Below are 15029 nucleotides of genomic sequence, written 5' to 3'. Positions count from 1 at the left end.
TATTTCATGCCTTCTAGGTGCAAAGCATTGGAGATACAAAGGTTAAAAAAAAATGACACAGTCCTGATCTCAAGGAGCTTATAGTCTGCTGAGGGCACGAGGTAGAAGACATTTACAAGCATAAGTATGATACAAAAGAGAGAGAGTCAAGCAAAGTGGGGCGCAAAGTCACCTGCTGAGACATGGGTGGGGGGAGGTGAAGGTGGGAGCTTGGGGATGAGATTTGAAATAGAAACTGGGGAGTGTGACATAGAGTTAACCAGGAATAAATAAAAAGACTGCTGAGGAGTGCTGACGGCCCAGTTGAAATTAGATGATTTGAATTTGTAGTGGTTCAAGCCTAAAAGATTTCATGTCCTCCTCTGGCAGGGTTTGTGTCTAGGGGAATAGCAGCAGAGAAAGCAAATGGTGCCAGTGATCCAGAACTGAGGGCATGAGCAGCAGGAGAATAAGGACATGAGGGATGCAGAACAGAGACAAGAGAACAGAGAACAGAGCTGAAATCATTAAATCTGAGTTGGGAGCAGCCTCAGAGGCAGCCCAACCCATACCTGGACCAGGATCCTTTCTGCTGCACACCTGATTCTGCACTGCTGTGATCCCTTCATCCAGACGCTCTCGGCAACACTTCCTCCCCTTTTCCCCACTCCTCTACTTTGGTTCCTGGAATTCCTCACCATTTTAATATATAAAGTTACTCTACCATCTGCACACCCTCCCCAGCCTTTTACTTATCTTGTACCTTTTGAATAAGCTATATTCATCCAGTGTCATATTCCTATCTTGGGTCTCATCTCACAATGTACTGGATAGATATTTTGACCTCTGAGATCATATTTTCTGCTTGAAGCAGGAGTTCTAGTTCATCCATACTTTGTGCATTTTTGCATAGACACCTAAGGCCATTTGTTTTTATTATTGGCTCCTTTCTTGAATTTTGTCTTTTTTAATTTCTGGGTATCCTTACTGCTATTTTTCCACATTGTGGCTTCCTTTTATTCTACCTAGCTTGGTGGTGCTCCATAGATTGTCTTCTCCCTCTGCCCAACTACACTACCTGTACTTCTTTTCCCCGTCCTCATCAATCACCCTAGAGGAACTCATTAGAATGCACACTCCTTGAAGTCAGAAACATACTTCCATTTGTAACCCTGGCACTTAGCACAGTGCCTGGCACATAGTAAAGGCTGAACAAATATTCTACTTCTCTCGTTCCCTTTCCCTTCCTCTCTCTCTCCCCCCTTCTCCCTCCCTCTCTCTTCCCCCTTCTCCCTCCCTCTCTCCCTCCATCTTCACTGTAATGACCCATTTATTAGCTTTCTCTAGGCAAACACATTTTTGCCAACTCTCATTAGGTGCACTCAATCCCTGGCCAACAGCCTGTCATGCCTATATTTTAGGCTATTGTCCAGAAATACAAATCTCATTCTCAGACTGTTTTCTTAACCAATTGTTCATCCCCTAAGTTTTCCTTCCTCTTCTGAAGTCCTTGCCTTTCATCCAGAGCACGGATGAAAATGTTGCCTGTGTCCCTGAGGTTTTGAGTTGCTTCCCCAAGACAACATAATCTTCAGCAATATTGAATAGTTTCACAGGATCAGAGAATCAGAGCTAGAAGAGATCTTAGGGACCATCTAATTCAACTCCTTCATTTTTCAAATGAGGATGCTAAGGCTTGGAGAGGTTCAGTGATTTGCTCATGGTCATACATTATAAATGACAGAGCTAGGATTCAAATTTCGATTCTCCTACTCTAAATTCAGCATTAGCATTATTATTTGTACTCCCATGAACCCCTAGAAGGGCACAGTAATCATCCAGATTGTCAAGTTCTTTGTGGTTCTGTCATACCCAGGATACATGCCATGGGAAGCAGTGTGATATGATGAGGGGAAAGCTAGGTGGTGCAGTGGATAATAGAGTGCTAAACCTGAAGTTAGGAAGACTCAGCTTCCCAAGTTCAAATCTGGCCTCAGATGCTTAATAACTGTGTAACCCTGGGCAAGTAATTTAACCTTGTTTGCCTCAGTTTCCTCATCTGTAAAATGAGCTGGAGCAGGAGATGGCAAACCATTCCTGTATCTTTGCCAAGAAAACACAAACAGGATCACAAAAAGTTGGACACAACAGAACAAGAATTCATCTTTAGTGGTTTATCTTTGCTTCCATCTTCTATACATCTTCTATGCACATTAAAAATGTGAATTTGTCATAAGGATCCTTTGCATTTGAGTTAGTTTCTTTAGGCAGTTCCCTTCTTTCCTCCTTATCTGAATTGTTTCTGCTTAGGAACTTCCCACCTTTCTTGGTCTAATTTCTGTAAAATAAGAAACTGCTGGCCCCTGCCTATCCTTTCTCTGAGCCCTCTGATATCTCTTTTCCAAAAATCTATGGTGCATGTCAGAGTAGGCACCACTTTCATTTTCTTGATAATGAACTCTATAATGGAAAAATCACTTGCCCCTGAGGGTTCCTGTCTTTCCCACTTCAGCATTTAGTTCGTCCTTATTGTTCAGGACCAGGTCTAGGACAGCAGCTCTTCTGGTCTCTTCTTTCACATTTTGAATGATAAAATCATCATTGAAGCAAATTATAAATTTATCAACTGTTTAAATTTTAACAAAGAAAATGCCAGCTAGGTGGCACAGCCTAGAGTCAGGACGACCTGAGTTAAAATCAGCCTCAAACACTTATTAGCTGTGTGACGCTGGGTAAGTCACTTAACCCTATTTGCCTCACTTTCTGCATCTGTCAAATGAGCTGGTGAAGGAAATGGTGAACTGCTCCAGTACTTCTGTCAAGAAAACCCCAAATGGGGCCACAAAGAGTCAGACACAATTGAAAAATAGCTGAAGAACAATGACTGATATGATATATAAAAAAGAATGCTTCAGGGCCTCGGTTTTCATTCTCCTTTTAATCTTAAACAGCACCTTGGCAGCTTCACATGTCCTCCTTCCTCTTCTGTTACTAACCTTGTCTTACCAATTTGTCTTATGACGTACCTTTTCCTCCTCTTTCAGGTTGAGTCTTTCTCCTTGTCCTTCAGCTTCTCAGTCCTTCCAGATTTCCCCTCCTCAAATATAAACACTGGGATCCTTCACAGCTCCCAAGTCCTCTGATTCACATTCTTAGACCCTTCCTCTGATTCTTCAACTCCAAGCCTTCTTCTGTGCCGTCTTACATACAACCTTATCCTACAGAAGCCAGAAGCAGACTCAGGCCAAAACCAGGTCAAAAGAATTGCACGGTTTGACCATGATTTAACCTTTAGAAGGTTCCCTTACTTTTCCAAGCTTTTGTGAAATTGAGGTAGCAACCCCTGAGGCCTCTGATATAAGGAAAGGGGTCATCGATTGTTGTCATTCTGTTGTTTGTCATGTTTGACTTTTCATGACCCCATTGGGGATTTTCTTGACAAAAATACTAGGGTGGTTTGCTTCCTTCTCCAGCTCATTTTACAGATGAGGCAAAGAGGGTTGTGACTTATTCAGGGTCACACAAATAGTGTCCGAGGCTGGATTTGAACTTGGGAAGATGAGTCTTCCTCACTTCAGGCCCAGCACTCTATCTACTTGCACCACCTAGCTGCCCTAAGTAGCCTATTCCAGGTTGAATTATTTTGGTCTTTAAGATGCTGGATACCAATTTGAATTTCCTCCTCTTGGTGTTGGTTTGGGTGAGGGGGTAGTTGAACGCCTGCCCCTCTATTAGGAGGCTCTCTGATTGGCTGAGAATGGATCTAGATGATGAGCCTTCTTCAATAGACTCAGGTGATTGAATCCCAAATGAACAGGGTAGTATTCTGGGACAGATCCAAGGGTGTACTTGGGATTAATTAGCTTGGGAGAGCTGATTGTTAAATTTCTGGTCATGACTTGATCTATCATTTTATTGATTCTCTAAACTTAAGAAAGTACTACTGATGAAGATTAAACTTGAAAGTTTGTTTGTGTATTTCCCCGTCACCCCAGCCCTAGTCGTTAAACATTTGCCAACACACCCATGTATTTCTCTTTAGACACTGCTTGAGCTTAGCAGAAATGCGCTAGAAGACTCAGGGAATGAAGTCATCACCAGACTGGAGGCCTGGTGACTAATGATAATAATATTCACTAGCATTTATGTAGCACTTTATAGCTTCAAAGTGCTTTCACTATTGTCTCATTTGAGTCTCACAACACCCCTGCATGGGACCACTCTCTGGTGGGAGCCGCATGGTCCTGGCTTGCTGAAAATAGTGATGGAACAATCAAGGCCTTCACTATGGTGGTTGTGGTGGTGGTGGTGGTGAATGCACTACAACTATCTTAGAATGAAAGCAGTGCCACCAGAGATGATGAAAAGTTTGATGCCCATCCTTGTTGTTACCATCCCATCTGCACCATCCCCTTCATTCCCTCATGCTCCATCCCCTTGGAACACTTGGCCAACCCCAGATGGAGACGGCCAAAGGAAAAGCACCCAGCACTCCCCCTGACAATCCTTTTGTACTTCTTCATAGGGAGAGAGCTCTCTCATCAAGCAGGGAGCAGGTAACTGTCCTGACAAAGAGAAGGATGGAGAGGCCCAAATTGCCCCAAACCTCACTGTGATACAGTTCATCAAAAGTAAGTGTCCCTTTTGCCCATCGGGGATCAGTCAGATGTGGGCACCAGCTCTAGCAAAGGGAAAGGGAGGTGATGATCAACATAGAGTGGCGGGATGGGGAAAGGTGGGGAACACAGTCACAAAAACAAAGAACAAATGGGCAATAACCAGTCAAACCACTGATCCTAAAATCTGTTTGGAGCAGTGGCTCCCAACCTTTTCCAATATGAGATGCCATTCTGAAAAACAAAACATTTGGCAGAGCTCCATATGGTAAGAATGGCACTATTGGTACATCCAGTGATCACAAAAATTCATGATGATATAAAGCCACGCTTTGGAAAGAACTGTCCTTTTATCTTCCTCACAAGAACATCTAGATATCTTTTAAAAAGAGTAATACACAAAAGTAACATGTTGAATTTATTGCATACTTTTTTTTTTGTAAAGCAGCCTGTATATAAAGGAGATTCATGATTTCACATATAATCTTTTTCTATTCTACTTGGTAAATGGAAATGTTTCTCTCTCTCTTTCTGCCTCTGTCTCTTTCTCTCTGTCTCTGTCTCTCTCATGAGATTCATCATTTTGTCCACCGTATAATGCTGCCTCTATACTGGAAGAATCGTTTGTACCATGAGTCACCAGAAGTGAGCAGTGATAATTCAGTTGGACAAGTCTTTTGTGGTCCAATAATAATAGTAATGATAACTAACATTAATATAGTGCCTGTCATGTGCCAGGCACTGTGTTAAGCTCATTCTACAATTATTTTCTCACCTGATTCTCACAATGACCCTGGGAGGTAGATGCTATTATTACCTCCATTTTACAGATGAAGAAACTGAGGCACACAGAGATTGGCTTGCCCAGGGTCCTTTATATCAAATCTGAATGTAGGGTCATGCAACTAGTAAGTGTCTGAGGCTCTGGATTTGAACTCAGAACCTCTTGACTCCAGGCCCAGCACTCTAGTCACTGCACCCTGGGAGAATAAGAAAGAGAACTTTTAAAAGATGATAAACATATGTAAGACACAATGATATTTGTTTATTTATGTTCTCATCCATGTCCTACATCTTTGGCTCTTCCCTCTCCCTGACCCTCTATATGCAGTGCATTGCAAAGTCCTGTCTATTTGACATCCGCAACATCTCTCCAATCTCTCTCCTCATTTTCTCCCCTGCTGTTGCCAACCACTTCATCTGGACTGCTGTGAAACCTCCCCCACTAGCCCCTCTACCTCCAACCCATCCTTCAAACTGCTGCCAAAATAATCTTTCTGTGGCTCGGGTCTAAATAATCCCACCCCCCTGCTCAAAAACCTTCACTGGCTCCTCGCAGCCCCAAGGATAAGGTACAGACTGTTGATAACCTGTTGCTTCACTGAACAGAGAGATCGCTACACATAGCCTTGTGCTAGGCTCTGAAGGATAGAGAAGAAAATGGTAAGGCACAGAGGTTTAATGAAAAGAAATAGAAGACTGAGGTTCCAGCTCTTCCTTAGCCAAAACCTTGCCCTATGGACTTGGACAACTCATTTTCCTTTTTGTACATCAGTTTCCTTCCCTGTGAGAGAGTTCGGTTAGAAAGATACTATTAGGGCCCTTCCAGCTCTGATGTTCTTTGTTCTATAGTCTAACTTTCAAATTCCCAAGATCCTCCTAGCTTTGACATTCCGTGGTTTGTGTTGGTTATAAGGCCTCCTCGAGTACTGACATTCTGTATTCTTCTTTTTTTTTTGTGAGGCAGTTGGGGTTAAGTAACTTGCCCAAGGTCACACAGCTAGTAAGTGTCATGTGTCTGGAGCCGGATTTGAACTCAGGTCCTCCTGAATCTAGGAAGTGCTTTATCCACTGTGCTGGCCTAGATAGATGCCCTGACAATGGGGCACATGCACTTATGTCCTAAGGCCACACGCAGCTCAGACATTGTGTTATTTATTCTGTTTTCTCCCAGCTCTTATATCATCATATGTACCATGTTCTGAGCCCCCTTCTGGCTCTGACATGTCCATATTCTAGAGTTTCTGACTTCAGGTGGCTCCCAGTTTGGGAGCAGTCAGAACTTAGATATGAACAACCATCAGAGGCTAGGAGAAACCAATGCCGTGCTGTGTATGCTGTAATCTGTGGATGCTGTTATGTAGAGGGTTGACCTTTGAGTCAGGAAGACCTGAGTTCAAATGTGACCTCAGATACTTCCTACGTGTGAGACTCTGGGCAAGGCACTTAACCTCTTTTACACTCAGTTCCCTCATCCGTAAACCAGGAATGAGAATAGCGCCTACGTCATGGGATTGTCGTGAGGGTCATATGAAATAACCCTTGTAAAACACCCTGCCAACCTTAACGTGCAATGTAAATGCCATCAGAGGGATGACTAGGAGACCACGTATGGGAAGGTGCCTGGAAACCACAGGATACTTTGCTTGACCTTGGAGACCAGAGGAATCTTGATGACCAAAAGAAGGGATGACTTCGAACCAATAACATGCTTATTAATCTCAACGAGGGCCAGAAGCCAGAGGGAAGTGAGGGTCACTGGCCGAAATTGGCTCTTTGAGCCAGCGCCCTCAGCCAGATCGTGTTTTGTGGTTTCTCTTTCCATATGCAAGTCATGGAGGCCAAAGTATCCCTGACCACAAGGTCTTTCCATCAGTGGACCAGTCTTAGCCCTGACTCCAGGCTTCAGCTGAGTCTCAAGGGCCTCGAGCGCCCCATTCTATGGACTGGGGAGATAAATGGAGGCGGAAGACCTGACCCCTGCCCTCAGAGAGCCTCTAGTGTGAAGAAAACATATGACTGCGATCATTAAAAACCCCTAGTGTGAGGGTGAGGCCCTGCTCCTGACCTCAGTGAGTCCCCAGTCTCAGGTGGGGGAGAACATATAATCCCTGACCTCAGATGTGCCCTTGTCTGAGGAGGAAATACAGCCCCTGAAGCCAGATAACTTGCAGTCTACTTGGGATCTGCCACACACTCACATTTTGTAAGACTGCTTACAGAACGATTGCAATTAAGTACAGATGCCAATGTCATAGGGAAGGCTGAGTCTACAGGGAAAAGAAGAGATCTGAAGAAGGTAGGGTTAATCCAAGAAGGCTTCTTGGAGAAGGTGACTTTGGAAAATGAAGCCAGTTGCTTTGCAGGATCCTGTGTGCAGGGACAGGACTCAGTCCTGAGTGTCAGGAGCCCCTGGTCTAGGCTCAGCTCTGTCACAAGGTCTCTGTTACTTGAAGCATTTCTAGGCAGCTTGCCTCATGACCTCGGTTAGGTCATTTCCCTGCTCTGCCCTTTAGTTTCCTTCCCTGTGAATGAGGGAGTTTAGAGTGACTGATACTGTATAGAAGGTCCCTTCCAGCTTATGTTCTATGTGCTAACATTTTATTGCTAAGATTTCTTCTTGCTCTGACATTTTGTGCCACCCCTCCCCCTCAACTGCTCCATTTGTGAAACAAGGGTGTTACAGATGATCTCTAAGTTCCCTCCCAGTTCCAACTATTTATGACTGTGCTCTATGTTTGTACAGCTGAGGGTGCAGATCCACGAAGGGACAGAGTATTTGGGATAGAGAACATTGAGAGGGGGAATTCCATGCTCATCCATCTACCCTGTAATAGGGGACTGTTTGTATTTATTTTCTTGGCTCCGTGGGAGACAACTCCCTGGCCTGACTTCCTGGCTGGTCACTTAGAGGCAGGCCATATGGTCTTCCAGTTGGAGTAGGATTCTCTTCTGATGATGGTAATTCATGGTGGAGGCAGTGGGGGACTAGGTCAGACTCACTTAGAAGACATCACATATCCTTGGCTGTGGGAGGAAGGTAGCCTTCCCTCATTCTTCCAAGGGCCTATTGATGGTCACAGTCCATAGTCCTGCCTTCACTTGGCATCAGCCTCAGACCATCCCAGCTGATTCAACCTTACACACTTTCCCTGGAAAATACTATTTCCCAGAATAACTCAGTCACTCCCTTTTGAGCTGAACAACCCGGAATTGACACACATAAAGTAAACCTTGCTGCAGACAGAGCCAAGTACTTCGTGTTCTGCCTTAATGGAACCATGTAATGCCAGGGCTGTAAGGGACCTCAGATCATAGAGTAGAGGATGTCAGACAGAACTAGGAGGACATGGAATTTTAGCACTGAGAAAGAAATCAGCAACATAGAACAGATTCACCAAATACGGGAAATGTTTTGGAAATAGTATATCCCAAATTCAACAAAGCAGTTAACAAAGGTTCTCATACTGTCCTTCTGGACAAGATGAGGTGTGGGCTAGTGCTAGACAACAGCACAGTTAAATTTATTTGTAACTGACTGAATAACTAGACCCTAGAAGTAGGCAGAGGACCAAAGCTTTAGAGCCAGAAAGTACCTCCGAATTCATTTCATCCATCCTGCCCCTCATTTTACAGATGAGGTTCCTAAGGTCAGGAGAAGTTAAAGGATTTGCTTAAGGTCACACAGGTAGGAAGTGCCAAGGTGCCCTCACTTCTAAATATAGTGTTCTTTCTAGCCTCTAATGAGTCAGAATGGTTAGAGAAAGAGAAAGCAACAGAGACAGAGAATGAGAGAAAAAGGAGAGGAGAGAAAGCAAGGGGAAGGGAGGGAGAGGAGAGGAAAAGAGAGGAGAGGGGAGGGAAGGGGAGGAGAGGAAAGGAGAGGGGAGGGGAGAGGAGAGGGGAGGGAAGGAGATTAGAGGAGGGGGCAGGAGAGAAGAAGAGAGGGCAACCGAGGGGAGGGGAGGAGAGGAGAAGACAGGAGAGAAGAGGAGAAGAGAGGGCGGGAGAGGAGAGGAGAGGAGATGAGAGGGTAGGAGAGGAGAGGAGAAGAGAGGGCAGGAGTGGAAGGGAAGGGGAGGGGAGGGGAGGAAGGGAGGGGAGAGGGAAGAGGAGGGGGCAGAAGAGAAGAAGAAGGGCAGGGGAGGGGAGAGGAGGAGAGGAGAGGAAAGGGGAGGAGAGGAGAGGGCAGAAGAAGAGGAGAAGAGAGGGCAGGGGAGGGGAGGAGAGGAGAGTTGAGAGGGGAGGGGAGGGAAGGAGAGGAGAGGGCAGGAGAAGAGAGGGGAGGGGAGAAGAAGCGAGAGGAGGAGAGGAGAGGAGATGAGAGGGTAGGAGAGGAGAGGAGAAGGGAAGGGGAGGGGAGGGGAGGGAAGGGGAAGAGAGGGGAGGGGAGGAAAGGACAGGACAGGACAGGACAGGAAAAGGAGAGGAGAGGAAAGGAGAGGGGAGAGAGAGATTTCCTCTAGGCTTTTCTCAAACCTTCAGCCCTGAACATCCAACATTTTGACCAAGGACTTGAATAGAGGCATAGATAATATGCTTATATGATTTGCAGATGACACAAAGCTTTGAGGGATAGTTTATACATTGGCTGAAAGAGTCAGCAGCATCTGATGAGATATAGATAGGCTAGAATTGTGGCCTAAATCTTGAAAGGATTCTGCTAGTTCTGCTCTGAAGAACTAGGAGAAATGAGGTTCTGCCTAAGGAGAAACTAACACTTAGGGCTACCAGTGAAATGAGCTGCCTTGGCAGCTGGGCATGCCTCTTTACTCTAGGTCTTCCAAGTAGTGCTTGTAGATGTAAATGACCACTCACTGGGGATGTCATCCAGCGGGTTCATGTACAGGAGCATGTGGGACTAGGTGACCTCTGGGGTCCCATGCAGCTCTGAGATTTTACTATTCTCAACTGAAGAAGGTAAAATATCAGATCTCAAAGGCACAACAGAACAAAGAATATCAGTATGTTGCCTCCCCCATTAGACTCCTTTTGCCTTTCTTTGTATCCTTAGTACTTCTCACAGTGCTTGGCGCACACTAGGTGCTCAACGAGTGCATATTGCCTGATTGTGTTAGAAGGGACCTTTCTTAGAACACAGAATTCTATCCAAACTGTGTATCCCCAGTTTCTATTACAATAGGTACTTAATATATATTGCTTAGTGAATGAATGTCTATTCCAAGGTCCCTTCCACCCCTACCATTTTGTGGCATTTTCTAAGATCTCCCCCAGTTCTGACATCTATTTTTCTTCCTTATCCTCTGATTAGTCTATAAGGATCATGTCCAATCTAAACTTTGTATCTCTTCGAGTGCCCAGTATGGTACTTTAGGCCCTCCTATTTAACAGTGTTTGTCAAAGGAATGGATGAATCCTGAATTCTAAAGGCCTTTTTAGTTCTAATATTTTTTTTTCCTTCTAGTAGTGACATCTTATGTTCCATATTCCAAGGTTCCTTCTGGTTGTAAGATTATTTGTTCTTAGGTCCCTTCTAACACAGCTAATCTATTTTCTGAGGTTCCTTCCAGCTCTGACAATCTATGTTCTATCTTCTAAATATTACTAGTGAATAGTTGTCCTTCATACTCAAAGAGGACCAAAATGATGTCTCTAGGGCGGGGTCGATGTACAGTGTGTCTGACTGTCTGATCAGACTCATATAAGCTCTGAAGGCTCTACTGCAGGTCTGGAACAAATATCCATGTGAATATTTGGGGTGGAGATGTCTCTAAATTTGTGCATCTCACGTTCCTTTTGGTCTACTGCAGTTCTGCTTCACTCATAGAGCACACAGTGCCTTCTCTGACGTGGGCACACCATGCTGGGTGGTCCTGTGCCAGCGTCTCCCATGTCTCACAATCAATTCCAAAGTTCTTCAGAAAGACCTTGAGAGTGGCCTTGTAGGAGCTAGACAATAGTTCATGGTAGATACCAAATGATAAGCCCAAGCAATAAGAGATAGAGGAGGTAGGAATGAAGGTAGGCTGGAGCCAGTGAAGGCTTCTTAGTGGATAGAAGACTGGAGCTAGGCCTTGAAGGATGAATAGAATTAGAGGAAGCAAATCAGAAGAATGGGAGAAGGCATTTGGCTCCAGTTGACCCTTCTAGACATTTCACATTATTCCCCTTCATGCTCCTGACATTCCAGCACAACTGGCAGATTTGCTATTCTTTGAGCTTGACATTCTACTTCCTGTCTTAGTAGCCTGGAATGCACTCACTTCTCACCTCTTCCACTTAGAGCCCTTGGCTTCTTCCAAGGCTCTCCTCAGGTACCATCTGCTGTGAGCAGACTTTCCTGATTCCTCTCCCCAGTTTTGTTTTATTGCTCCCTCCCTTCTCAGTTTCTCTTATATTTATCTATGTAGATGTCACTACATTATCTACATCTTCTCTACTTTGTTTCTGTGCCCCTCCCCATAAAGTGTAAGATCCATGAGGGTAAGAATGGTCTTTCATTTTGTCTTTGGGTTCCCAGTGCCTGGTACATTGCCTTACACTTAGAAGGGGCTCAATAAATATTGATTGAATTTAATTTAATGTATAAGCCAGAGGGAATAGCATGAGCAGAAAAAATGATCCTGGCAGGTGGTGAGGGGTGGGGAGAAGACAGCAGTGGACCAGCTAGGCTGGAGCAGAGGGAGAATGTTGGGATAAAGGAATGGGACTGTGGGTGAAGTGGGATGGAACAATGATGGAATAGGATAGGATGGGATGGGAAGGGAGGGGAAGAGAGGGAAGGAAATGAAAGAGGAGGGAAAGAGAAGGAATGGGATGGGAAGGAGTAGAAGGGGAAGAGGAGGGAGGGGAGGAAATGGAAAGGGATCAGAGGGGAGAGGAGGGCATGGGAAGCAGCATGGCACAGGCTTTGACAGAAGTGGACTTGGGTTCAAATTTCATCCCAAATGCTTACAACCTGTATGACCTAAGCAAGTCACTTAGCCTTCCTTGGTCAAGACTCCCCTTCTGGAAAATGAGGATTTGGGACTACATAGGTTCTGATATCTCTTCCAGCTCTGTATCTATGACCCTATATAAAGAAAAAGAAAAGAAAAACCCTAAGACTTGGTGCTATTGGTATCTATCATACTTACCTCAAAGAATAGATAGAGGGGATTCCGGAACTGGGAAAGAGGCAAAGGGGGCCTTTGAGGTCCCTTTTGGATTCTGGGAGTGACTGGATTTGCTATAAAGGAAGAAATTCAGTTCTGCTTAAGGACAAATCAGCAATTAGAGCTAACAATGAAATGGGCTATCTCAGGACTCAAGGCATTCCTCTTTGCTGTGGGTATAATTAACCGAACTTTCTAAGCTGTCCCACTAACCTGCTTCAACAGTGAGATCCTCATCACTAGTGGAGGTGCTCACACCTCCTTTTGGGGAGGCCATAGGAGAGTCTTGCCACAGTTAGAAGGTAAACACAAGTGCTTGCTAAGCTTCTTCTCAGCCCTGGGCATTCATGTAGGAACGGCTCCAATCTGATTTTCTCTTTCTCTCCCTGACAGTCTTCCCCCAAGTGCTGCTACGGAATCTGCGCCACCCCATCTTCCTCCTGGTGGTCCTGGCCCAGGTCAGCATGTGCTCCATGGTGGCTGGGATGGCCACCTTTCTGCCCAAATTCCTGGAGCGCCAGTTCTCTGTCACCGCCTCCTTTGCCAACCTGCTCATCGGTAGTATCAGCATCCCTGCAGCCATAGTGGGCATCGTGACTGGGGGGGTCCTGGTTCAGCGCCTCCACTTGGGCCCCAAACACTGTGCGACTGTTGGTATCCTAGGGGCCCTCACCTGTCTGCTGTTTGGTCTGCCGCTCTTCTTCATGGGCTGTCCCACCCACCGTATCGCCAATGTCTATGGCCCCAGGTGAGTAAGAGAAGAGACCTTTGGCATAGGCCAAGGTGGTAGTTATCCATGAAGTAGGAAATGAGGAGCCCTACAAGATGCTACCTGCCCCCCAAATCTCTCCACTAGTCCTAGCCTTCTACTAGATCTGAAATTTCTCCAGTTCAAGAATCTCTTTTGTCGTTCACTCATTTCAGTCGTGTCCGACTGAAGCCCCAGCCTTAAGGAACTCCCATCTTGGCAAAGAAACTGGAGTAGTTTGACATTTCCTTCTCCAAGAGAATCCCTAGTTTAGGCCATAAAAAAGGGATATTGTCTCTAGAAGGCACCTATAAAAATGTACACAAAAGGACAGCAAATGTTTGTCAATACCTCTATAGCATTATGGTAGAGACAAGTTAAAATTATCTACAACCAGATAGGCAGATACTATTCTCCTAATGTCAGACTCTAGCTAGATTGGGAGCTTTGAAGGAATGCATAGGGGGTTACAAGGGTTCCTTACCTGAGAAAGGAAGGAGAGCCTTGGTGATGGTGGTGGTGGCATTTCCTCTATCCCTCCCTCATTCAAACACTAGCAGGGATCACTGTCATCCATATCACTGAATGATCACTTTGTAAAATCCAGAGAACAGGCCCTGAAAGTACGAGAAACAGTACTAGGGGGAGAAAGGACCATAATGTTCAACTACCATTTATTAAGTGCCTACTGTGTGCAGAGCCCTGTGCTCGGTGTTAGGAAGATACAAAGTTTAGTTCATTACTGGCCGAGTGATCAGGGGAAGCCTCCATGGGGAGGTAACATGTGAGCTATATTTTTAAGAGATGGATGGTACGTAGTGAGAGGGTGTTCTAAGACCATATGAGTGAAGGCAATGAAGCCAGAACTCCCAGAAGGTGATGGGGATGGAGCAGGGGAAGATGGCAGGGGTAGACAGGAGTCAAAGAAAGTCATCCAATGGGGCAGCTAGGTGGCGCAGTGAGTAGAGCACCAGCCCTGGAGTCAGGAGGACCTGAGTTCAAATGGGGCCTCAGACACTTGACACATATACTAGCTGTGTGACCTTGGGCAAGTCACTTAACCCCAATTGCCCTCAAAAAAAAATCAAAGAAAGTCATCCAGTTTGACAAGCACAGAGCACATGGAAGTGAGGTTGGAAAAGTAACTAAAGTGTGGAGACCCTGAATCCCAGGCCTCCATCCATAGGTGTTTGAAGGAATACTAGATTTCATCACTAGAACTGGATTTGAATTCTGGTCCTGCCACCCGTGTGGTATAAGTTTTACCTCTTTGTGCCTCAGTTTCCTCATCTGTAAAATGAGGGCATTGGACTAAATAGCCTCCAAGCTCCCCCTCAGCTCCACATTTATTATCCTGTCAGAAGTTGGATCTTGTGAATATAACTTGGTACACAGCAGGGAGCCATTTAAGGGCTTAGAGCAGAGGAGTGACTGTAACCACACCTCTGCATAAAGATGAGTCTGGTTGTGTGTATACCATGAAAGGGGGAGAAGGAGAGTGGATGTTCAAAGAGGAGCTTAGAGGCTGTTGTATTAGTCCAGGGGCTGAGAAGGGCCAAGAATGGGGCTGGGGGCAGAGCAGTGGGAATAAAGGGAAGAGGGCAAATGGAAAAGTAAGTGCTAGCATGGAATTAATGGGACTTGATAACTGAGAGACAGGGGAAAGGGAAGAAAAAAACAACCAACCCCAAGATTTCCTATACGAGACATCTGTGAATGGTGATGCCACAGGCAGAAATGAGAGGAGGAAGGTAGAGCATTAGAGCACAGAATGTCACAGGCAGAAGGGGT

The 15029-nt window shown here is 45.3% G+C and overlaps 1 protein-coding gene across 1 annotated transcript in view; it reads left to right on the top strand.

Moving 5' to 3' along the window:
• The window catches only part of SLCO2B1 (solute carrier organic anion transporter family member 2B1), an 88063-nt gene that overhangs the window by 53150 nt on the left and 19884 nt on the right, over positions 1-15029 (top strand). Inside the window, exons 9-10 of the mRNA XM_036745934.1 lie at positions 4505-4610; positions 12884-13238. Of these exons, the coding sequence (XP_036601829.1) occupies positions 4505-4610; positions 12884-13238 (461 nt within the window). The remainder of the gene's footprint in view (positions 1-4504; positions 4611-12883; positions 13239-15029) is intronic.

The sequence above is a fragment of the Trichosurus vulpecula genome, chromosome 2 (genome assembly GCF_011100635.1).
Source record: "Trichosurus vulpecula isolate mTriVul1 chromosome 2, mTriVul1.pri, whole genome shotgun sequence".
In the NCBI taxonomy this organism is placed as follows: domain Eukaryota; kingdom Metazoa; phylum Chordata; class Mammalia; order Diprotodontia; family Phalangeridae; genus Trichosurus; species Trichosurus vulpecula.
This window is presented reverse-complemented; position numbering and strand designations above follow the sequence as displayed.